At 43.4% G+C, this 25,193-nt stretch overlaps 1 protein-coding gene and 1 pseudogene across 1 annotated transcript in view; one reads left to right on the top strand and one right to left on the bottom strand.

The window, feature by feature from the left end:
• Positions 1 to 19,222, bottom strand: part of FAM189A2 (family with sequence similarity 189 member A2) — a 66,708-nt gene extending 47,486 nt beyond the window's left edge. Inside the window, exons 1-2 of the mRNA XM_043567239.1 lie at positions 18,755 to 19,222; positions 8,757 to 8,813 (exon numbers count right to left, since the gene is read on the bottom strand). Of these exons, the coding sequence (XP_043423174.1) occupies positions 8,757 to 8,813; positions 18,755 to 19,174 (477 nt within the window). The 5' untranslated portion in view covers positions 19,175 to 19,222. The remainder of the gene's footprint in view (positions 1 to 8,756; positions 8,814 to 18,754) is intronic.
• Positions 4,978 to 8,562, top strand: LOC122475345 (annotated as a pseudogene).
• Positions 19,223 to 25,193: the final 5,971 nt, after the last annotated feature.

The raw sequence follows: 25,193 nt of genomic DNA, 5'->3' as shown, positions 1-25,193 counted from the left end.
GGAGCTTCCTGAGTGGAGGTCAAGGAGCTCACATCCTGGCTGCCGGCGTCCAGAAGTGTTAGCATCTGGCCGCGGAAGCTTCCATCACTTGAAGCATGGCCCTGCCTCCCACTGAGATTCATACAAAGGCAAATAAACAAAACCCAAAAAGAGAGCTCTGATAGAGAGGTACTGGCCACCAAACCCAAACAAAACAAGGAAACCAAAACAGCCTCTTGGTTGCACAATATAATGCATGTCCTCTCCAAATATAAAGTGGAAAGTCAGGCTCCCCCATTCCCCTTCCCACTGCACTCAACAGAAGTGCCTTCTGTAAATGCTTTCTTGCATATCATTTCAAAAATTTCCCAAGTGACAACAAACACATATGTATAGATCCCCCAGGCTTAAAAACACACACACACACACACACACACACACACACACACACACAGTGGCACTCCACACATCATAACTTTCCCCATGACAATGTATCTGTTTTAAGATGCTCGCCAACTCAAAACGATCTCCCCTCTTGCCCCAAATCACTCTTTGTTCCTGCAGTTCTCTTGTAGTCATATCAGAAATAGATCCCTCTAGTCTGTTAGTCTGTAACCCAGACACTCAGCTACCACCACAGTGTGTCTGCAATGCACTTCGAAATACTTCGTCACAGACAGTGGGATACTATGTACATATCGGTTGGAACAAGCGACACCCTAAGGACAGTCAGGAATTCAAATTCCAGGACAGTCAGCTAGCATTTATGAGAAAGGCCGCACTCCAGAAGCTTCCTTTGCCTTCATCTCTCAACAGCATCTGAGCGACTTTGTTAAATTAGCAGAGTGATTGTGGAAATGAGTTTTGTTCAGTGGATGGAACCGTTGGCTTGTTTAATTAGCACAATGGATGATAAAAATGGGTTCTCCATGAAATTCGTGGTGAGATCTAAAACCAACATATTTCCTGTCCCAACGTTAATCAATTCTGGGATTGGCCATACTTTTCTGACTCTATATTAAACAACACTGAAAACAAGCAAGATAACTTAGCTACTTGCCCCAGGATATACTTGTTCCTCAAATGTAAGACTGGGAACCAACTAAAAGAGTTGAGCAAAACTAACAGGTTATTCATCACATCTTGCTTCCAGGCCCTCCCCTCCATTCACCCACCAATCCAAAGCTATTATGTGATAAGCTCTGCTCAAACCCTATCAATTCCCTATCTCAAAAAACTCACCTTACAATCCCCCAGCAGGGGTCCTCAACCCTACAAACATGCTCTCTTGATTCACCCCTTCTGAGAACACCTCCCTTACTGCAGCAGATCCAATCAACTGAGCTCTGCTTGCTCCACAGGATTTCAGGGAATCAGCAATGGTTTTCAAGATGAATGGGTGCAACCAAAATTAGAGGTAAAAAATTGTTCACACTGCTCTGTAAGCTCAATAAAAATCTTAGCCCTCTACCCTTTACACTCACAGAACAGAGTGCGTGAACACTTGTTTTGTCTGTTGGCTAATAAGGTGTTTGCGTGTACAGCAGAATTTGGCCTGAGGCTCACTTTCATTGTAATAATTGACTTGGCAGGAAGGTCCCCCAAAGCTTTGGTGATTACCTGTCTCTGCCAAACCAAACCAGCTAATGAGAGCACACCCATATGGCTGAGGCCACTCTGCAAAGCAAGGAGTCACCCGGGCCTTGATTCTGCCCAGAGACAGGCCACCCAAAGTGCTTCCAGTTTTTGAGGATGCCAGGTTCTCACCCAATTCACAGTTTGGGGGAGCAGCCAATCAGAGCAGAAAAATGAGAGCTCGGTTGCCAGCAGACTAAACCCACTGTGGTCACAGAGAAGCCCAAAGCCAGCCCGGGGGGCTTTCATGATGCCTAAGTCCATACCTTGCCGCCATAGGTTCCCTAACGACACAGCCAACCAACAGACCAAATCTCCTCTCGAAGATTTTCTCAGTGGCTGCTGAAAATGATTTATAAGGTGGTTGCCTAGCCTTAGATCTTGTTTTACATGTTACAGATTCAACATGCATCCCCGTCTACAAGCCTGAGAGGTGGGTGCATCCCCATTGTACATGTGAGAAAATGGATCAGATCATTTCCTTGGCCACTCACTGGTTGGCTGTAGCAGGACTAAGACTCCAAGCCGACCTCCTGTTACCTTGTTCAGTTCTGCCTCTGGCTCTTTTCAATCAAGGATAAACTTGCTGAACCTCCTGCCACTGTGGAACTTAAAGAAGAACTGGGCAGTCACAAATAAGAAAATAATTAATTTGAATTACACACACACACACACACACACACACTTCTGCCAGAGAGAAGTACCCAGCAATGTGCTAATGGAGGAGGTGATGGAATGGTATAATGAGAGGAGCACTAGACTAGGAGTCACCGTCCCTGGTTCTTTCTAAAAATAGTTCCTGTGTTTGTGAACTGGACAAGCCCGTTAACTCCTGAGCCACGGGTCCCTTATCTATCAAATAGGAAAACTACCTGCCATGCAAATCACATGACTAAAGATATAAACTCTTAAGCATTATATATGTGCAGCAGAGTATTATTAAGTATTCCGAAGAGGGAGAACAGCCATCCATTTTATACCTTAGAAAAAAAAAAAAACAAGAGGGAAATAATCATAGCATTTATCCACAGGGAGCTTCTAATGGCCTGCTGAAAATGTCCATCTAAAGTTAAAACGCCCTCCGGGTAACTAAAGAGGATTCTGGAAATCTACAAAATGAGAGTTAAAAGACTCTTAAAAAGAACGTTCTGATGTAAGTGCCTCATTTTTCAGTCACAGAAACCATGAGATTTCCCCAAGGTCACGGATAATTAGTGGTAACGTGTCAGCATTAAAATGCAGGTTTCTTGAACTCTCAAACCAAGGCTTATTCCAAATTTTTGACTGCTAGGAAATATATGTGAAAGAACCAGAATGTACAAATTCAGAGCTCATTTTGTAAATGTACGGATTCCTAAAGTGTCCACAGGTATTCTGACCCCTCCTGGTCTCTATGTCATCAGAATGAAAGGACCACCGTCCATCTTGCAGCTAACATACCTACAAGTATTTCTTTTCTTTTTTTTTTTTTTATGTAGGCCCCACATCCAGTGCAGAGCCCTACACGGGGCTTAAACTCATGACCCTGAGATCAAGATGAGCTGAAATCAAGAGTCAAATGCTTAACTGATGGAGTCACCCAGGCACCCCTACCTACAAGTATTTCTAACTATCCGGTGGGCTAATTTCTCAATCTCTTGACCAAGGATCTGTGTGATCCATGACTCTCCCTTCAAGGCACAATAAAATGGAAAGAACCTGGATCCCCAAATGGCTTTGTGGAACAGAACCACTTTGCCAGCAGAGCCTATTTGGATCACTAGATGAGAGGGGCAGAATGTCTGTATATCTTACTGAAACCAGTTTTGAGTCTCTTTTCGGGTAATGAAGTTTTACCCTAAATTCCATAATATTGAAGTTAGAAGGGAAACTGACGGATCATTTTTTAAAATAGCCAGCTCATTAACCTCTTCTATTGTCCATCTAGGGTGCAAATCCACATGACTCATAGCTGGGAATAAACCACATATGTGACCGAAGAACATTACCAGGGAAGTACTTTCATTCTTGATGCTAAAGAATAAAGCTGTCTTTTTATCAGCTTTAAGGTCATATTCACCCCATCTCTTCCAAACTGCATGGGAAAAAAAAAAACAATATGGAGTGCCTGGATGGCTGATTCGGTTAAGCATCCGACTTCAGCTCAAATCATGATCTTGCGGTCTTGTGGGTTCGAGGCCCGCATCGAGCTCTGTGCTGACAGCTCAGAGCCTGGAGCTTGCTTCAGATGCTATGTCTCCCTGCCTCTCTGCCCCTATCCCACTTACTCTCTGTCTCTCTCTCTCAAAAATAAACATAAAACAATTTTTTAATTAAAAAAAATAAATAAATAACAATAGTTCAAATCGAAATTCATAAGCAACCAAAATTACAGGCCAAAACTCTGGCTGGAGTTTCACAGTAGCAATTCTTACCCAATGCACCACCAAAGAAAAACATCTTAGTAGGGCAATTCCATTTTTTAACTGAGGTGCCGAGACAAGACTATCTTTTAGGTCATTTCCAGCTGTGAGTTTATAATTTCTAAAAATTTATAAAACATTTTATTTGAATGAAAAAGGAGATACCTAGAAGAAATAAGAACATTCTTTAAAAATGGAAATGTTTGGGGCGCCTGGGTGGCTCAGTTGGTTAAGCATCTGACTTCAGCTCAGGTCATGATCTCACAGTTCGTGAGTTCGAGCCCCACATCGGCTCTGTGCTGACAGCTCAGAGCCTGGAGCCTATTTCGGATTCTGTGTCTCCCTCTCTATCTGCCCTTCCTCTGCTTGCACTCTGTCTCTCTCTCTCTCTCAAAAAATAAATAAACATTAAAAAAAATTTTTTTAATGGAAATGTTTGGGGGTGCCTGGGGTTAAGCATCTGACTTCAGCTCAGATAGTGATCTCAGAGTTCGTAAGTTTGAGCCCCCCATTGGGTTCTGTGCTGACAGCTCAGAGGCTGGAGCCTGCTTGGGATTCTGTGTCTTCCTTTCTCCCTGCCCTTCCCCACTCACACTCTGTCTCTGTCTCTCTCTCTTTCTCAAAAATAAATAAACATAAATACATACATACATACATACATACATAAAGGAAATGTTTCTTCTTGATAGAAAATACACAACCTGGAATGATGTGCACATACAAATGCATGCACATGCACACACACCCTGGCTTCATTCTATTCATAGTCAAAAACAGCTATAAATATGGGGCACCTGGGTGGCTCAGTGGTCGAGTGCCTGACTCTTGATTTTGGTTCAGATTGTGATCCCAGGGTCATGGGATTGAGTCCCAAGGGATATTCTCTCTCTCTCTCTCTCTCTCTCTCTCTCTCTCTCTCTCACTCTCTCCCCCTCTGCCCATCTCCCCTGTTCTCTCTTACTCTAAACTTTTTTTTAAATAGGAAATATTTCTTTAAAAAAATAACTATAAGTATTTACAAACTATGTTCCAACATTATTATTTTTGTTCTGGACACATGAGTATTTTCTCAGCATAAGGAAGAAGATGCAGTAAATGAAAGCTTCCAACTCTGAGTTTCCATGAAAACTTGAGTGTGAAAGAATTGGGTCAGACTGAGCCTTCTTTGTTCACACCAGTATAAAACCTAATGTAATCGCTGAGACAATCACAAAAGAAGGAGCACAAATAGAAATGGTTTTCAAAAGGAAATATCCAAGTGTTCTAGATTAGTGTGTGCCCAACAACTCAAAATGAGGCCAGCTGGCCTCTCAAAGGGCCCTGGAAAGACCAACCTGCCCCCTCCAGCCTCCACCACCATCATACTAACCACCCTGAAGTAAAAAGGGGAAGAATACAACATTCTACAGAACAAAAACAAGTGCGAGAAATTTAAGACAAAAGTAAAAAAGAAATGTCGAGAACCTGGGACCTAAATTTCCTTTTGGCTGCCAAATTAACTTCACGGTCAACAACAGAGGTGTAGGGAGCACACTGGCCCTGGGGAAACAGGGTGAAGAGGACAGACAGGACCCCTGTCTTCATACAACCATCTATGGTGGGGAGACAGACAGCAAGTGGTACGCCAACAGCACAAGGTGAATTATGGACCGTGAAGCCCAAAGTCAGTGCTGGGACATGACGAGAGGCAGGGACGCAGGGCCACTGTTAGCAGGGTGGTCAGGGAAGGTCTGTCTCAGGAAGGGACTGCTGAGCTGAGACCCAGAAGAAAAGGAGCCAGCCAAGCAAACAGTTGGGGAAGAAGGTCCCAAGTTGGAATAAGACAGTTTGGCTGTGTCGGAATCAGAAGGTACAAGCTGTGGGTAGAGTATAAGACGTGAAGGGGAGAAGGGCTAGAACTGACCAGCGAAGTCCACTCTGCTCTGTGGGAACAGAGACCTACAGGGCCCTACTAGCTCTCTGATGGAACGTGACCTCCTGCCCAAAATCATCCAGGGGCACAGTCCTTCAATTCAGGAAGCCAAAGAAAAGCTGAAGCATCCACTAAGTCGGGTGGGGGGAGGGTGGGCAGAGGTACCCCTTGGTGTCACTAGATTATCCCCTGCATGCAAAAAAGAAACTAGACTCAGAAAAGTTAAGTGGCTTGTACATTACACAGCTCTCCAGGGGATGAGCTAGGACACAGACTAGGAGTGTCTGACTGGTATATCCATTTCCTTTCATTACATCCCATGATTATTTCCATTTTTTAACATAACAAAAGCATCTGGCAGAAGTTATAATAGAATATTAAGATTCATGTGAACTGAGGATTTTTCACTTACGATATTGACCAAGGCTCAAATGATCCCTTGATGTACCCAGAAAGTTTGTCCTTATACAATTCCTATCAATTAATCTATCTTCTTTATAAATTGATGTTAATTAACACTTGGAAACAATCTCTACATGATCTTCTAAATACATAATTCATACAAATTGAAATATAGAAGCCTATGGGTCCAACAGGTTTATAACTGATGGTAATACAGAAATATGACAGCAGGCCATTCAGGCAGGTTTGGACCCCTTGTACATGGAAACATCATATTTACTGATATGAACTTAATTAATGCAATATTAAACAGAAAAAGCAGAGCACAACATGGAATGTACAAATTGGTTATAACTTTGACAAAGTTGTACATATACTTATCAACAACGATGAGAAATAAATTTAAAGGCATAAAATAAAGATACATTTCTATGAAGGTCACTTTCTTTTACAGTACCTTGAGCTCACTAAATAAATCTATGAGGCACCTTTCTAAAAGAAAACAATGTTAGAGAAATAAATGTCTTAAAAGGTCAGCTTTCTTAATATCTACCCAGAACACAGGCTCATATTCTCCTCCCCACTTAGAATCTTAAAGATACAAATAGCATTAGAGATTTTCTGATTTTAATTTAAACACCTGAGGGCTGTATTACTTGACATTTCAATAGTGGCCCAATGGAAAAATCACGGCAAAAAATGACTCTTAAAGCCAAATATTAGTATAAACATTGAACACCATCCAACATTTTTCTAGAGAATTGTTGCAAAATAAACATCACCCACTCCTAACACATGCCATAAAAACTCATCTGAAGCCTCATTTTTCTCCTACCCTGCTATCTCAGAGATTAAAATGCTGCACCAATAATTTACTCCTTCCAGAAATATTTACAGAGTTTCACGAAATGTAATAATTGATGGGCTTCCAAAATGCTGCCTAAATTGTCTAGTGGGCCTGAAAACTTTCAAGCTGTTCAAAACCATCAACACAGTTCTGGGACCCATTACTCTGTCTTCTGCAGTGTGTTTCTTCTCTTTGCATGTACGAATTTAGCTACTTTTGTATTTATCACCCGCTGCCCAGCAAACAGTGGCCTGCTTAAGATGAACTGTTAAGTGTATATACAAAATGAATTTCGAAAACTATTTAACCCTACATTAAAATGAACGGGGGAAAAGTCAAAAGAAATGCTCTATAGAAAAAAAATTTGTTTTCATTATATATACTTCAAATCAAATTTCTTAGATCCTCTACTTCATCTTGAAAGTTGGTAACTCCGTTGGCAATCATTGGTTTTATATAGTATTCCCTGAATCCAAAGGACATAGCAAATAAAAACAAACAAACAAAAAAATGAACATTGGGAATGTACTAAATGCCACTGAATTGAAAACTTTAAAATGGTTAACTTTATATTATGTGAATTTTACCTTAACTAAAAAAAGGGATAAAGTTACCAATATATGCCTATAGTACCATGAAAATATATATGTGATAGAGAATATAGAAAGTCTAAGCAATGAAACTGTAAGGTGGTCCAACCAAAGCATTATAACAATAAAAAATTATGTATCGTGATTTCATGCCTGAGATTTACTTCAAAAGAACATGCAGGGGAAAATATGGGGAGCCGAGGAATGGGTAAAGGTCTAGTTGAACAAGATTGGCTGAGTTGGTAGTTGTTGAAGCTGGGTGATTGGTACAGGGAGTTCATTATATTAATCCCTTCGCTTTAGTATATGTTTAAAAATGTCCATAGTAAACCATTTTTAAATTATATCTTTACAACAGGTCTAATTCTGGAACTAAAAACACATAGACAGCACTGGGTACATTAAGAAGCTTAAAATAAATCAGAAAATTGACAAAACTGAGGCCGGGTTTCCTCTAGGAGGACAGGAAGGAAGGGTTCAGTCCTGGCAACCTCGGTGCAATGTGGTTCGAGATTCTGCCCGGGATCGGCATCATGGTCATGTGCTTGATCATCCCTAGCATAGCCACTGCATACATCCACAGGTGCAGTAATGGGAGGCGAGGGAAAAAGGGCTGCCTGTTAACCTTTTCAGTGGAGTTTGATGCAAAGAGATAGGCTTGTCTCTGGAGTTAATCGTTACTATGTGTCAAAGGGTTTGGATAATATCAATTAAGGAAGCCTTTTCCTGATTGATGAAAAATAACTTGGTTGTGCTCATCCACCCCTTCTAGAAGGTTATGCATTGTGTCAATGTGGTACAGGAAAACTAGCAAAATTATCATCTCACTTTGTCATTAGGAGAACATCTGACTTCTAACATTGTCCGTTGTTAGCTTCTTTTTTTTCATGAACAAGAAAGCTTGGGCGTTTTTCTTCAGTGACTGATTTCACAGCCTTCGTACACAGCACATTTTACAAAGGGTAACAATTTATGAGAACAGTACATACCAGCAGTATCATAGGCCGTTTCCAAGTTGTTAATCCTATGATTCCAGAGAGGATCACCTACAAGGATAAACAGTATCATAAATCTAGAAAAGGGACCAATTCCAACAAACTAATCCTAGTCTCTAAAGTATACTTTTTTTCAAAAAAAAAAAAAAAACCCTGAAATTTCAAAGTCTCCTAACTCAAACATTTGGTATTCCTGCTGATTATCTGAGCCCTGGTAGACCACTTTGGACTCTCCTTCCTACAAAGCCCCCAAAGCTTTTTTATTGACTGTGTATGTTTTTTCTTAAGGTCAATTATGAACATAGAGAGAGTAGGCTATCCTTACAGTTAGTGAAGGAGTCAGTATTGCTGACCCGAGCTCCTGCCCCAGAGCACCCAACCTGTTACCATTGTCAGCCTCGTAAGACATGTGTGTGGCTACAACCCTCCATTCGTTAGGTGGGTACCCGCCCTTTATGGGCCAAGTAAATGCTCTGAAATGGTACACAAGGTTTCTCAGGACCTTCCTCTGCCCACTTCTCAAGCCTGGTTTCTATGCACCACTGCCCCCTGCCCATCTTCCACCCAGGCACACCTGTCCCCCATCAGATTGGCCAGGCTCTTTTTTTTTTTAAGTTTACTTATTTATTTTGAGAGAGACAGAGACAGCATGAGTTGGGGAGGGGCAGAGAGAGAGAGAGAGAGAGAGAGAGAGAGAGAGAGAGAATCCAAGTAGGCTCCACACTGTCAGCATGGAGCCCAATTTGGGGCTCGAATTCACGAAACCATGAGATTATGACCTGAGCTGAAACCCAAGAGTCAGACGCTTAACCGAATGAGCTACCCAGGCACCCCAGACTGGCCAGGCTTTAACACTGAGGGGCTCTGCACTTCTTTGGTTGCAGTATCTTCTCCTCTCAGCTCCCCTCATAGCTATCTGAGAACTCCTACACATCCTGCAAGATCCTGGCTAACACTCACCTCCTCCAAGAAGCCTTCGCTGATCCCACCACCCCACACTCCTGGAAGCCCTCTACACAATTTTCCCCCCAAACGCTCTCTGTCATTATAACTTGAGAGGTGCATCTCTGCCTTGCCCACTGACCATGATCTCTTGTCTCCCAAATCCTCAGCTCCCAGCCTGGCACCTGTCACGTGACGGGCAACTGATAACTGTTCCTGAGCATTTATTCCACAAAAGGGAGAAGGGACTACAGTGAGAGAAGTCTCATATTGTAAAATGACACTTCAATAAACAACTAATTAAACCCCTTGGTAAAGAAGAATCAGCATTTTGCCAAAATGAAAACTGGAAATCAATGTCAGCCCTTTGGATAACACGGTTCACTAAGCAGTTGGGAAAGAACAATCAAAGTAATTATTCAGCTCAGGGACATTCCGATGTCACTGGGGCACATTTACCTTTGTATAACAGGGTGCACGCATCCGCAGAATGCGGTTATGAGGGTTTTCCTTTATGTGCGCTTTTTACCAAAATCCCTCCAATGTACCAGTTCACAATGATGGTTTCTCAACGACAAGTCTGAAGGGATTTTACAGTGTTGCTTCTAAAGACTCTCCATTCTCCATTTACTGGCTGAGAGTAAATCATTGTCAAATGAGCAGAGGACAAGTCTACCCACTTATATCAAGGACTTAAAGACCATGTATGGGCAGACAGGCAACAGATCCTTATATCCCATTTATGTTTAAACATACTGTCAGCTGCCTGCCCACCAGGCACTGTATTCTTGCAATCATCTTAAAGTCAATAGGCTATTTCTTTGTTCTGAATGATTTCTGCCTGGAGACACACAGGGCGTGTGTCTACATGCGGTTGCATCTACTTTACAAATTGTGACTTGAAATCCAGGAGACCTTGGGGTGTGGGTTCCCCACCTGGCTTTTAAATAACTATACGAACTTGGCCAAGTCTTATCGCTTTTCTGGTCCTCACTCTTGTTTCCTTAGAAATGTGGTTTAAGTGAAGGAAACTCCATCTGCGGGTCCCTTCTAACTCAAAAATTTGCCCTGCTGTGATGATAGAAAGTCCTCAGGATCCCCTGCAATCCAGTGCTGGCTCCACCTGCAGGCTGTGTGTGGACATGCGCATGTTATGTCTGTGTGTGTGTATACGTGTGTGCGTGCGTGTGCACCCACATGGGCACGTGTTCCCTGCCCACCCGACCAGCGGCTTACTGGACTTAGCTGAGGTAATACAACTATTTTTTTTAAGGTTTTATTTATTTATTTATGAGAGAGAGAGAGAGAGAGAGAGAGAGCATGAGTCAGGGAGGGGCAGAGAGAAAGGGGGACAGAGGATCCGTAGTAGGCTCTGTGTGGACAACAGAGAGCCAGACACAGGGCTCAAACCCATGAACTGTGAGATTATGACCTGAGCCGAAGGCAGACGCTTAACCGACTGAGCCACCCAGGCGCCCCAGAATTGCAACTATTTTTGTAAAAACAAAACTGAAAATTTTGACTGCCCTTGAGGGAAACACAACCTGCCCACTTCACTAAAATCTAAGTATAATGCAAATTATCAGTTAGTGTTTGATATTTAGACCGTCTCCATTAATAGAGAACTCTGTGATTCAGCTTTTTGGAACACATGTTTTTCAGTAAAACAACATTATCATTAAAATGAGGTGTCCAGTCCAGACCATAAACACCCATAAAAGTAGCAAGAGACCTCAGCTATGCTTTCCACCTCCCCCACCAGCCACATCACCCAACCCTCCCCACATTAACAATTTGGTACGTTTACATATATTACACACGGACATATTTTTCTTTAAATTCTTATTACTAGACAAACATGTATATGTGCATATATATTTTATTAAAAATGGGTCATAAAAGATACTTTTCCTCCTTTTTCTTTCTCAGTAAATACTTCAAGGAAATCTCTTCATGTCCACTGGAATAGCTCTCATTCATTTCTGTTTAATGGCTACATAATATTTCTTTGTATGGCTTACCTCCTGTATTCGATTATTTCCATATTCATTAGTATTCACTCTATTTCCAGCTTTTTGCCCTCACAATCAATGCTATGGTAAATATCCATGGCCATATAATGCTTAAAAACAATTGTTTTTTATTTCTGTTGGATAAAGTCCCAGGAATAGTGTAGCCAAGGTGAATATAGATATATTCAGTAGATCATGGCAGATACAATTGTCATTTAAAATCAAAGGTCTCTGGAATTAAGGAACTAAGCTATCTTTATTATTTTTTGAGGGGTATTTTACATATATAAGCAACAAACTAAACTCCAGACATAATTTTAAAAATAGGTACAGGGATGCTTGGGTGGCTCAATCATTGAGCATCTGACTCTTGGTTTGGCTCAGGTCATGATCTCACAGTGTATGGGTTCGAGCCTTGTATCAGGCTCCATGTTGTCAGCAGAGCCTGCTCAGGATTTTCCTGCTCTCTCTCTCTCTCTCTCTCTCTCTCTCTCTCTCTCTCTCTCAAAAATTAATAAATAAAACTTTTTAAAAAATGCGTTTGACAAATAATAAATATCAGAAATCTCAAAATACATATAACTTCAAAGATACTTAAGACCTAGTAGGAAGAAATATAAACCTTAGTAAGCAATATTAAATGAAGACCCAAATAAATGAAGACACATACTATGTTCATGGATTGTAAGGCAAAATATTTAAAGGTAACAAATTTCCATTTGAATTATTTATAGACTCAACACACACTCACACTAAATCACAACAGGATTTTTGTAAACCACCCTTCTTTACAGGGATGTTTTAAGAAATTATACTCCAATGGCAGGTGAGAATTGTGGTTACATCCAGTCCTGAACGCAGCAACAAAGGCATATACCTACTTCTACTCAATTTCTCCCATTCTTCAAGCTCAATTAAACTCAACACTAAAAAGCAACTTCATAGCATTCTTTCCACCAAGTGCAAGATATAGCTTGCCCTGAATGAACAAGCAAAAACCTATCTTCTAACATTAAATTATCTCTATATTATTATAATGAGGTTTATTATAATTTTGGCTTCACTTACTTGTAACCCATTCCTTGTAGCTTTTAGGAAAAAGCAGAGGCCTTTCTTTTTTCTGATATTGCAAAGAAGGATTCTGAGATACTCCATGCAAGAATCATTGTTACTCACCACATATGGTTAATGTGCCTTAATTTCCCACCTTGAAAATCAAATCATTAAGATCAAAAGCTTATTATTTTACTGCCCTTATTATTTTTCTTTGCTATCCATTAACATGCCTCAGGGCAGAAATGTTCTGGATTGTTTGCCAAAAGTTGCTATATCTAAACACAGAGATAAAAAGAGCCAAGCTGTAAATGTCCCATGTTTGCCTTATAAATTAAACACACAATAATCAAAGCTCTCAAAAATTTACTTTGCCCTATAGCTTTTATACTGGAAACTTGAAAAAATGTGTGTGTGTGCACGTGTGTATGTGTTCACGTATATTATTCTTCCTTATATGTCCAGCATGATTCATTAAAAAACTGAGGAAGTAGGCAACTGAATATTTCTAATGTATACATGGTGGTTACTAGAATGTCCCACAGAAAACTGGCCTTTTTACCTTATTTGGATTAAATATGACCTTGATGTTTAAAAAACACTGATAGGGGCGCCTGGGTGGCGCAGTCGGTTAAGCGTCCGACTTCAGCCAGGTCACGATCTCGCGGTCCATGAGTTCAAGCCCCGCGTCGGGCTCTGGGCTGATGGCTCAGAGCCTGGAGCCTGTTTCCGATTCTGTGTCTCCCTCTCTCTCTGCCCCTCCCCCGTTCATGCTCTGTCTCTCTCTGTCCCAAAAATAAATAAACGTTGGAAAAAAAAAACAATTAAAAATAAAAAAAATTAAAAAAAAAGAAAATCTTTAATAAAAAACACTGATAGAGTTTGTCCTCTAACTACACCCTCACAAAATCAGTTCTGAGGCAAGAATCATTGCACCCATTTTACAGATTAGTAACTGAGGTTGGGAGGCTCAATGACTCATTCAAGAATTTATCAATGTCACTCTGCTGCTGTGGAAAATAAATGACCAAAGAAAATCAATAAAATTCATCACAAAAAATTATATTTTAAATGGCCTATTAATATTAAGTATTTGATGCTACGGTAGAAAAAAATGTATTTATTGTTTGTTTAACTAGTAGAGACTTCAGAATTTTTGAGCTAGTTTCTCCTTTGAACTATTCATTCTTTTTTAAGTTTGTTTCATCACTGCAATTTTTAAAAAATGGTTTACCTTAACATTCGCTCTTGTCTGTCTCTTTATAAGGAACTGGAATCTTGTCCAAGAATTACAGACTCAAGGGAGGGGTAACCATGAGTTTAGGTCAGTGACTCAAAGCAGAACATTAAGGGTATTAGGGCTCCCAGAGAAGAGCAAAAAATAATAATAATAATAGCCAATTCTCTACCATTTGCCTCAGATATCTTCCAAGGATCGTATATGTCATCAGAGTAAGGTATTTTGTTTTCTTTTTTATTTTTTTTAATGTTTATTTATTTTTGAGAGAGAGACAGAGTGTGAGCAGGGAGAAGGTCAAAAAAAGAGGGAAACACAGAATCCAAAGCAGGTTACAGGCTCCGAGCTGTGAGCCCGACATGGGGCTTGAACCCACAAACAGCGAAATCATGACCTGAGTCAAAGTCAGACGCTTAACCTACTGGGCCACCCAGGCACCCCAGATATTTTGTTTTCTGAAGGAGGAGATGCAAACCAATGCAATCCTCTCTATCATTAATCCAGTGTAGTATGGTAGTAACTAAATATGCCCCCAAATCAAGAGCCAGGACAGCATGTCTTGAACACGGTCTGGGAGACCCTCCATCTGTCACCTACCTGGAGTCAAACTTGAGGATGCTTTTAAAAGTGGCTAATCTCTTAGCTTCATGCCCTTCAGGAATAATAACAGATTGAGTCATTAACCGAAGAGACCAGGAAGAAAAATGATCAGAGAATGCTCAAAAACAATGAATATGTTAAAAACATGTAAAGCATGGGAAAAGATCCTTTATAGAACTTGTTAATTCTTAAACATATATTAAAATAGATAAAATACCTTCAAGGTCCAGACAAACGAAGGGAGCTTCCAAATCTCAAGCTCAAGGTGAGAGCCCTTACAGAAGTACATATGGAAAAATATTCTTGAATTATACTGTGTTAATAGTCCTTTCAATGAATATATCTGTACCTTGAATTTAATTTTGTGTCAAATACAGAAGCAGAATTTTTACTGAAGCTGAAGAAAGATCTGCCAATTTAATGGCTAGAGCAGACTAAGGCACATAATGGTCATTCAAAGCTTGGAATATGAGGATCTCCTTCTATCTTCTGTGTTCCTACGGGGGTTCAAAGCAACCTGCGACAGACTGGCACTGCCTCTCAACTACCTAGTTCCATATGCCAACAAAACTTCCGAGTGAAAAATAAAACGTGGCATATCCATACAGTGGAATCTCATTCGGCAACAAACAGGAAGGAAGTAGTGACATGCCGTAATTATGAATGAACTTTGCGGACACTGTGCTAAGTGAAAGGAGCCAGCTGCAAAGGACCACATGTTGTATGATTCCATCTATACGAAATGTCCAGAATAATCCACAGACACTGAAAGGCGGTTAATCAGTGGTTGCCTAGGGATAAAGGGGTCGGGGGAAATGGGGAGTGACCGCTAATGGGAACAGAGTTTCTTTACGGGATGATGAAAATTTTCTGAGATTGATTGTGGTGATGGTTGTGTACCTCCGTGAATTCACTAAAAACCACTGAATTGCACACCTTAAATAAGTGACATGTATGGAGTGTGAATCAGATCTCAATAAAGCTGTTACTTAAAAAAAAAAAAACCTGCAGCCCTCGAGTCATAATTTTTAAGCTTTTTTCATAAAAATCTTAGTTTAGCTATCTTTATAATCAGCACATTACTATATGCTATTAAGTCCCTCTCTTTATCTAGTAACCCCCCTTTTTTAAGAAATCCATACTGAAATACTGAATGGCTAAAATTATGATACCAGAGAGTTGCCTTTAAATAATCCAATAGGCAAAGTGGGTGTGGGCGGAAAACGGCCATGTGTTGATCACTACTGAAGCTTGATGATAAATAAATAGGGGTTCCTTATAGTATTCTTTGTACATTTTTTGCAGAGATTTAAAATTTTCCTAGTAAAATGTTAAAAATGGAAGGGGGGTCTTAAGACTGCCCGGTCACTTCTATGCTGTCTCTCTATTCTGTTTATATTTTCTGTTTAGATTTTCTTTCAAAAACAATACACACATGGAACCATTTACAGATGAAATGATGTGATGGCTGAGATTTGCTTCAAAATAATGTGGGAAGTTAATCTGACAAAGAGCCCAGGGAGCATGATGGAGCTCGTTCCTACCCTGCCTCAAACACTCATCCTTCTGATATTATCAGAACACACAGAGCCAGCCGCAAAGCCAGGAGGAGGCAGAGACAAAACAACTGTTGGCGCTGGGTAAGAGGGATAGGAGGGTTTGCTGGGCAGTGTTTGAATAAATTTAAATTTTCCCATAATGCAGAATTAAAAAATAAGAACAAAGCCTCTCTCATGTACATAAATTCAGAAGGTACGTGCTACTGGTAAAACTTCTTCCTATAATACCATGGTCATGGTGCCTAATGTCATCCTCCAATCCTATCCAGTCATTCTGAACATACAGTTTTTGTTGGTTCTATTGTTACTTTGTGAATTCTGTGGTCAACCTCAGAAATAGGCCACACACACACAAAAAGAATAATGAACAACTGCAGGGTTGCATATAGAGCTGGGGTGGGGTGGGGTGTGGAAAGCAACCCTATAGAAGAGAATTTAGTTCCAAGTTAGTAATTCTTTCCCTGCTCTGTTTTGCCAGGTTCAAGTACACCTACTATGCTCCCAGTCAGCAAGTCAGCAGGTCCTGGTTAACGACTTTCATTTTCTGGCTAAAGGCCTTTTTTTTTTTTTTAATACTTCATCAAACCCAACTGTGGCTTGACTGACATCTAAAGGCATTCACCTCTGAAATAATTCACAATAGTACACTGATTTGAGGTTTTGATTTCCAAAGGGAAAAAATAGCTTTAAATAATCCTAAACTGGGGCTGCCTGGGTGGCTCAGTCAGTTAAGCATCTGACTTCAGCCCAGGTCATGATCTTGCAGTTTGTGAGTTCGAGCTCTGCATCGGGCTCTGTGCGGACAGCTGGGAGCCTGGAGCCTGCTTCGGATTCTGTGTCTCCCTCTCTCTCTCTTTGCCTCTGTCCTGCTTGTGCTCTGTCTCTCTCTCTCTCTCTCAAAAAACAAAATAAACATTAAAAAAAATTTTTTTTAAGCACAAACTAGCTATCTTTGAGAGGACAAGAGATTATGATTTTATAAAGATGAAATCCCTAAAAATGTATGCAACATTCACTTCTGGCCCATGGTATTTAGAGAAATGAAATGCATCCACCATTTGGCTGACTTTAGTCTGGTGAATGGACTAGGGAGCATAATGAATCTAATCCCTACCCTGTTGTTTTAAAAAAGACTCAGGAAGGCCACAGGGAGAGCCCAATAGCAGGTCCAGGAGGGTGGGATTCTTCTCACATGAGGCACAGAGCATGAACTCTGGCTACCACAGCATGGGCTGATCCAACATAAGACCATCCAGCGTCAAAGTATTTCCAAAGGAGAGCAAATTGGCATCGGTTTAAGTATAAAATGTCAGGCAGGGCTCAGGGTACTTAATATTCTTAATGTTCTCATTCAAACAATTACTTTGGGTTCAATTAGTTCTCCCTATAGTCTTAAAATTTGGCCTTGAATCTGGGTGTGTGGGGACTGCAGAAGGACGATTTTATCAGCACATACACTCCTTGCAGATCTTAATCAAACTATTGGCACTCCCAGACTTAGACTGACTTGCTCCATAAAAAAGGTCGTTTACTTTCAAGTACCCATCTTCTACAATCATTCCACAAAGACCTATTTGCAAGTCTCTCAACCCCCAGCAAGCCTCAGGAGGACGTACGCCTTAGAAGCTGTGACATTTTAGGAGGCAGGGGTGAGGAGCCTCCTGGAGTCCAAACACAGTGGAGGCAGCACCTTCTCCAGGGGCTGGGCACCTTTTTCTCTACATCAGCCTTCCCCATTGGAGGAAACAGGGCCAGGTCACTGAAGGGGGTCAGGTATCTCCAGTGAGCTGCCCCCTGCTCCTGGGGCTTTGGGGAGCATAATGACCCCTGCTCCTGGGGCTTTGGTCATGCATAATGACCATTTGGGTTCTTGAGAACTAAATTCTGTGCAGCAGCCTGCCTGGCTCCAAAAATCAAGTAGGGGCCTCCTTTAATGACCAGGTACAAGTATGTTTGCACACACCCTGTCATTACCTCCTGAGCTTGTCCCCAAATAGAGTGGAGCCATACTACACCAGATACATTTCACATTCACATGTGTCTTAAAGTGGAATAAAATAAATGACGTGCCCCAAGTCAAGCTGTCACTTCAATCACCCCACAAGTACACCTACTATGTGCCAGGCACTGTTGATGCCTCAATGGAGAAAAGAGATCAAATGCCTGGCCTCCCTGCGCAGACACGGTCAGTGAAGTAAATACTCAATGGCCCAAAGTTGAATCATTTTCTCCTACTTTCCTATCTTCCACCCCCATTCTTCCACTCTCCCGGAGCTGGAAGTCTATTGTATTCTAGTAACTTGCCAGGAACAACACAATCCTTCAGCTGTGAGGTACGGAACACTGTCCAAGTGCATCCCAAGTCACCCTTGAGCTGCTCTCCGTTTGAGCCTTTGTTTTTCCCCCAGCCTCAACGCCTCCAAAAACTTCAATTGGCCCAAAGGACCGTATTCCCCAACCACAGCCCTCGGGGGTGGGGAGCCAGTCCTGGGGCAGCGGAGGGGACAGGCCGGAGGTCCCTGCTCCCCCTCCCCCCCCGCCGCCCCCGGTGGGCCCTGTCCAGGCGAGCGGGGCACGCGCAGCACTCACCGAGGAGCCGGCCCAGAACGGACACGAGTTCTTCACCTGCGGGGAGCTGCTCAGCGACAGCGCCCCGAAGCTCAGTGCCACCATGCAACAGCCCAGGATCAGCTGCAGCAGCCCGAGCGACAGGAGCGGGCGAGCGGGCAGCAGCGCCGAGCCCGGGGCGGCGGCGGCGGCGGCGGCGGCGGCGGCCCGGCGGGAGGAGAGCGCGGGCGGAGCCGCCAGCACCCCGGCGGCGGCGGCGGCGCCCGCGCAGCGAGGCCGCGCGGGGGGCTGCAGCGCCGCCCGGGGCCAGCGCGGCCGCAGCGGGGGCAGCGGCGGCTCCTGCGCGGCGGCGGCCCCGGCGCCCGGGCCCCCGGCCTGCGGCCCGCCCGAGAGCCCGGCCACAGGGCAGCAGGAGCCCGGGAGCACCACGGGCAGGGACATGGACCGGCGGGGAAGGGAGCGGCCGGCGGCGGCGGCGAGGGGGGACGCGGCGCGGAGCCGCGGGCGCCGCGCACTGGGCACCGCGGGCGGACCCCGAGGCCGAGGGGGAGGGTAGGAAATGAGCACGGCCCAACCACTTGCTGCGGCCGCCGCCGCCGCTGCCCCGGCTCCCGCCGGCCGCACCCACCTGCCACCCGGGCGTCCGCCTCCCGCCGGCCGCGGGCGCGCCCTCGCTCTCACCCACACACGCCCGCGCCGCGCGGCTGCTGTCCGCTCCGGGGCACCGCCGAACGCCCCGCTCCCCGGCGTCCGGGAAAGGCGCCCGGCCCCAAGTTTTTAAGGGAGTCGCTCGGGCTAGGAGGGACCTCGCAGTCTGGGCGCGTAGGAGCCGGTGGCGGACGATCTAACACGCTGTCCCCCACGCGCCGAGCTGGGGCTGGGCAGAGGCGCGGAAGAAGCGCCGCGGACCCTCGGCCCCTTCCAGTCCAGCCAAGAGAGACCCCCTGGCCAGCGTAACGCAAAGGGAGCCCGGCTTTAAACTTTTTCCCCCTCCTGAGGGGGGGGGGAGGGGGGAGGCAGGAGGAGGGGTTGTGGGTGACTTGGTGGGAAAAGTCTAAGCCTCAGGGCTTCGGGGAAGGACGAGGCAGAGCGAAGTCACCACTCGCGTGAGGCTTCCGGGCGCTGACACTGCGCGTGGAAGGAGGGGGGAGGGGCGGGCGAGGAGGGGTGCGTTCCTGGCACCGGGGTAAGAGCCAGCGTCAGCGTGCGGTTACCTTGGAGGTGTCCAACATCCAGAAAGAACGAACCGGGGGCGGTCTGGCGCGCGGGGCAAAGGTTCCAGGGTGTCCGCCTCTCCTTGACTTGTGCGCTCTATTAGGCAGCATCTGGTGGAACATAGAATGCCAAACTTCCCGAAGAAATATCCTAATAAAATCCTAATCTGTTTTTTGGTCATTTATAAGGCATATTTAGAGCTTAAAAAAAATGATTAGCCTTTGCAAAAGGATTTTCTCTAAGAATACATGCCCTTCTTTCCAATATGTATTGAAAGTGTTCTTATGCATAATACCATCATAATGGATTTTTTTCCCAGGTTAAGAACAGGGCAGTGTCGCTTTGCTGCAAGTCAGTCTCTGTATTTAGCAGTTCATTTTGTAAGCAGAGTGAAGGTATTTATCCTCCTGCCCAATAAACCACGAGAAATGTGTATCCGTTTTTATGCGCTGCTTGCAAAAGCTGTATTTATTTTGGTCTTACTTACTTCAACCCACAATGTGATGCATTGCCAATGGGCATGTGTGTTTACATATATACTTTTTGAATTATTCAAGCATCTGTGGTTAATAGTCCCTAGGACTTCTTTTACAAAGTCTCCTTGGAAGTAAACTTCAAACTCCATTTTCTGGAGAAATGGGGAGCTATATTCAATTGTATTCTATTTTCGAGAGAGAGCGGGGGAGGGGCAGAGGGAGAAACAGAGAGAGAGGGAGAGACTCTTAAGCATGCTTCATGCTCAGTGGGGAGCCTGCCTCTGGGCTTGGTCCCAGGACCCTAGGATCATGACCTGAGCCAAAACCAAGAGTCCCACACTCAACCAACTGAGCCACCCAGGCACCCCAGGAACTGTATTTCAAAATAAATGTTGAAAGTATGTTGTTACATGCACTTTAAAAAACATCTTACAGTACATGTTCTTAAATTGCAGGTAATGCTAAAAGTTTGTGTGTTTAGTTTATACCTTTTATTTTACATGCAAGCCTGAAGGTATTTAATTTTTAAGATTCTATTACACCGTGCAATATAAAAAAAAAAAAAGTCTGAATGAGTCTTGAGAAACTGTCAGCTTAATGAGTCTACTCCGATGGTCAATCCTTGACACCTGAAATGTACTATTAAAAATGTATTGTTTGGGTCTGGGAATGTTGGTGCTAGAACTTGGATATCCTCCTTCTCTGCGGATGGTTAATGACTAGAAAGAGAAGAGTTCCAGGGAAGCTGATAACCATCTGTTTCTTGCTGTGGGTGCTGGTTACAAGGGTGAGATTCATTTTGAGAAAATTCATGTAGTCACACTTTGCATACTTCTCTGCATTTTACACTTAAATACTTTAAAGTATTTCTAAGTACTTTCCCCTTAAATTTTTAAAGTGAATTTCCCTCTACAGGAGTCCTCCCTTATCCACAGTTTCGGTTTCTGTGGTTTCAGTTACCCGCAGTCAACTGCTGTCCAAAGCAGATGATCCTCCTGACAGAGCATCAGAAGGTCACTAGGAGCCTAGCACCAGGTCACAATGCCGACGTCACTCACCTCACTTCTTCTCATCCTGTAGGCATTTTATCTTCTCACATCATCACAAGAAGGGTGAGTATAGTACATTAAGACATTTTGAAAGACGGAGAGACCACATTCACACAGCTTTGCTTTTACTACAGTATATCGTTATAATTGTCCTATTTTATTTTTAGCTATTGTTGCTCTCTTACTGTGCCGAATTTATAAGTAAAACTTTATCATAGATATATATGTAGAGGAATATATATATATATATATATATGTGTGTGTGTGTGTGTGTGTGTGTGTGTGTGTGTGTGTGTGTGTGTACTATCTATCTGTATCATCTATATCTCTATCTGTCTATAGTTTGGCACTGTCTATGGTTTCCAGTGCTCACTAGGGGTGCCTGGACCATATTTCCTGCACATAAAGGGGGGACTACTATACGGAAATAGATGCTAGCATGGGTCATGAAAACCCATAGTTTCAAGCCACTAAACCTTTTCCAAAGCTGCTGATTACGAGTTTTTGTCCTGTAGTTTTCTTTTTTTGTTTTTCGGCCACATTCATAAGCTATGGGTTTCTTTTTCTGCTTATCATAAACGTGAATCCAAGTGACATTGCCCCAACCTTTAAAGTTACACCAAATACACTCTTCAGTGTTTGGACTTTGGATGTTGTAACCCAAGCTTGATTCTCGGCTTCCTCCAACACTCGCTTACAGTAAGTCCTTAGTGACACCTGACCAAGCTGAGCTGTATATAAGTGAGACCATAGAAGGTGATTCAGAGTCATTGGCTTCAAGTGGACTTAAAAAAATAATAAAGTGAAGACTTTAGAAACACAGTGTGGCAATTCTTCTAAAAGTTAAACATAGAGTATACACCCAAGAGAAATGAAAATAAAAGCTTGTACACAAATAGTGTTATTCACCTGCACCGAATGTTAGAAACAACCGAGTTGTGGATGCATGGATAAACAAAATGCGTCAATCCATGAAAATGGAATATTTTTGGCCATAAAAAGGAATACTACAACATGAAGAACCTTGAAAGCATTATGCTAAGTAAAAGAAGCCAGTTAACAACAGACCACATATTATATGATTCCATTTGTATGAAATTCCCAGAACACATGAATCCATACAGACAGAAAGTAGATTAACAGTTGCATCCGTGGCAGGGGGTGTGGGGAGAGACTGAATGGGGGGAAGGGTGAGAGATAAAGGTCTGGGGTTACTTTTTGAGGTGATAAAATGTTCTCAAATCGATTGTGGTGAGGATTGTACTCTGCTGTGAAGAGACTAAAAACCACTGAATTGTGCTTTAAATGGGTAAATTGTTTCTCAATAAAGATACACGTAGGGGCACCTGGATGACTCAGTTAAGCATCTGACTTGGGCAGCTTCACAGAGTGTGGTCCTTGGACCCCAGAACCATTTGGGGGGCCATGTCAATATGCAAGTCTGTGGGCTTCCCTAACACCCATGGAATCCAACAGTCTGGATGAGAGGCCTGGGAACCTGCATTTTAACAAATTCAAAACAACATTGGTGGATGGTACTATTCAGACTCCAGAATATTTACATGGGAATTTTTGTAGGAGAGGGGACTTTGGGTAGCAAATTAGTTGGAAGGGAAGGTAGAGGGTTTGGCTCGAAAACAACCTGAGATGGAAATATGCTGGAGGGAGGGGCTCTGCAGGTCCCCAGCCACACACTGCTGCCCAGGTGACTTGTATGCACAGGGAGGAAGGAGACCACCGTGTTCTAAGGGGAAGGGTACCACATTAGAAGCCAGACTTCCTGAGCTCCAGGCCCTCCTCCACTCTGATCTGGAGCCAGTTCCAAGCTTCTCTAGCTCTCAGTTACTTCATCTGTCAAGTGCAAGTTTGCGATGCTCCATCAGCCTGAGGCGGGGCCATGCAATCAGCTGGAGTCCCTGAGACTTGCACTTTTGAAGTTCAGCCATTCTTATCTCCCCAATTTCTCAGCTGACCATCAAGACAGCCGGGACCAAGAAAAGCAGATGAACTGGGGTGTGGAATGGCTAAACCTGCAGACCCAAAATACCCAGGACCAAACCGGAGATTCATCCTGAACTTTAAGGCCTTGCATTCCATGTTCTCATATTTTTTCCATGAGGTACAGGATTGCATGAGAATTGTGTCAAGGAAACGGAGAGGCAACTTCAATGATAACTGTTTCCCTTCACAGAGAAAGGGCTGCAGAACGGTTTTTTTTTTTTAATTAAGAGAGCAAGAATAGAAGAAAGCAAGCAACCCTGAGCAGTGCTGGCAGGCTGGGCCCCCCATTTTTCTGAAATAATGGAGCAGATTTCTAATGCCACTGGCCTCGAGACAGACTTATTTGTTAAGCCAAAGGGCTGCAGCCGTACTGTTCGCATTGTTGAAGCAAACACTGAAAACTTCCTATGATGCAAATCCCACAAAAGACAATTCAAGTCCACTGCCCTACAATTTATGGCTTATAAATTTCTAGGGTAGATAAGCTACACAGAGAGATGTAATAAAGTGTGTCTCATAATAGAGTGTGTGTGTGAGTGTGTGTGTGTGAATGTGTGGGTATGTGAGCATGTGTGAGGGTCTGAGTGTGTGAGAGTGTGTGTGTGCTTGTGTGTGTGTGTGTGTGTGAGAGAGAGAGAGAGAGAGAGAGAGAGAGAAACCTCGTAATAGCCAAGGTTCCTGAAGATTCACATTTCAGTAGAAGTCAAAACTACAATTCATCTTTGAGCAGAGACTATTCCTTCTGTTCTGGGGAAATCTCTTCAACAGGCCTTTCAGTGATGCAAATGTGAAGCCTAGACCATTTGGAAACAAAGATGTTTAGGAAAGAGCCATGTAATAACACGCATGAGAGGCTGCCTCTGGCCAGTGTGAGCAGTGGTACATAGCCTCCTCCACAAAGGGGCTCTTGGTCTGGGTGCTTCTCAGACTCACCAGGGGAACTTTGAGAATATATACAATTTCGGGGTGCCTGGGTGGCTCAGGCGGTTAAGCGTCTGACTTAGGTCATGATCTTGGCTCAGGTCATGATCTCATGGTTTCTGAATTTGAGTCCCTCAAGGGGCTCCATGCTGACAGCTCAGAGCCTGAAGCCTGCTTCGGATTCTGTGTCTCCCTGTCTCTCTCTGCTCCTTCCCTGCTCACACTGTCTCTCTCTCTCAGAAATAAACATTTAAAAAATTAATATACATATACATATACACATACATATGTGTGTGTGTGTATACACACACATATAATTCACACACATAATTTGTAAGCCCCCAGTTGCAGAGATATTTATTTGTGAGCTCTGCACTGGGGTAATGCCCATGCAGATATACTAAGTAAAAAGCTCCCCAGAGTTTGTAGATGCCCTCAAATATACCTCTGTGACTGTATAAGTGGGTGTGCTTTCTTCTTTCCAGCAACCATTCATGGAAGAGAGAATCTCAGGCCCCCCAAAGATTGAGTCAGAGGATGGGCATTACTGCCCAACAAGCTGCAGAAGAGACAATAAAAGGGACTTGGCCTGGGTTCATGTAGACTGAGCTGGACATGCCCCCACGTACTGGGTTTTTCCAGACTGACACACCCTAACTGGAAAATGTACAAAGTCACTGGATCTGCTATGTCTTAGCCATTGACCTACTGAAGACCACACAGTCACCCCGGGGGCAAGAGGTGGGGTATCCCCAGAAGGAGAAGGCACAACTACTGTCTGCCATCCAGCGGGAGGGC

This window comes from Prionailurus bengalensis, chromosome D4 (genome assembly GCF_016509475.1).
Source record: "Prionailurus bengalensis isolate Pbe53 chromosome D4, Fcat_Pben_1.1_paternal_pri, whole genome shotgun sequence".
Classification (NCBI taxonomy): domain Eukaryota; kingdom Metazoa; phylum Chordata; class Mammalia; order Carnivora; family Felidae; genus Prionailurus; species Prionailurus bengalensis.
Note: the sequence above shows the minus strand (reverse complement) of the source record. Positions and strands in the feature narration are given on the sequence as shown.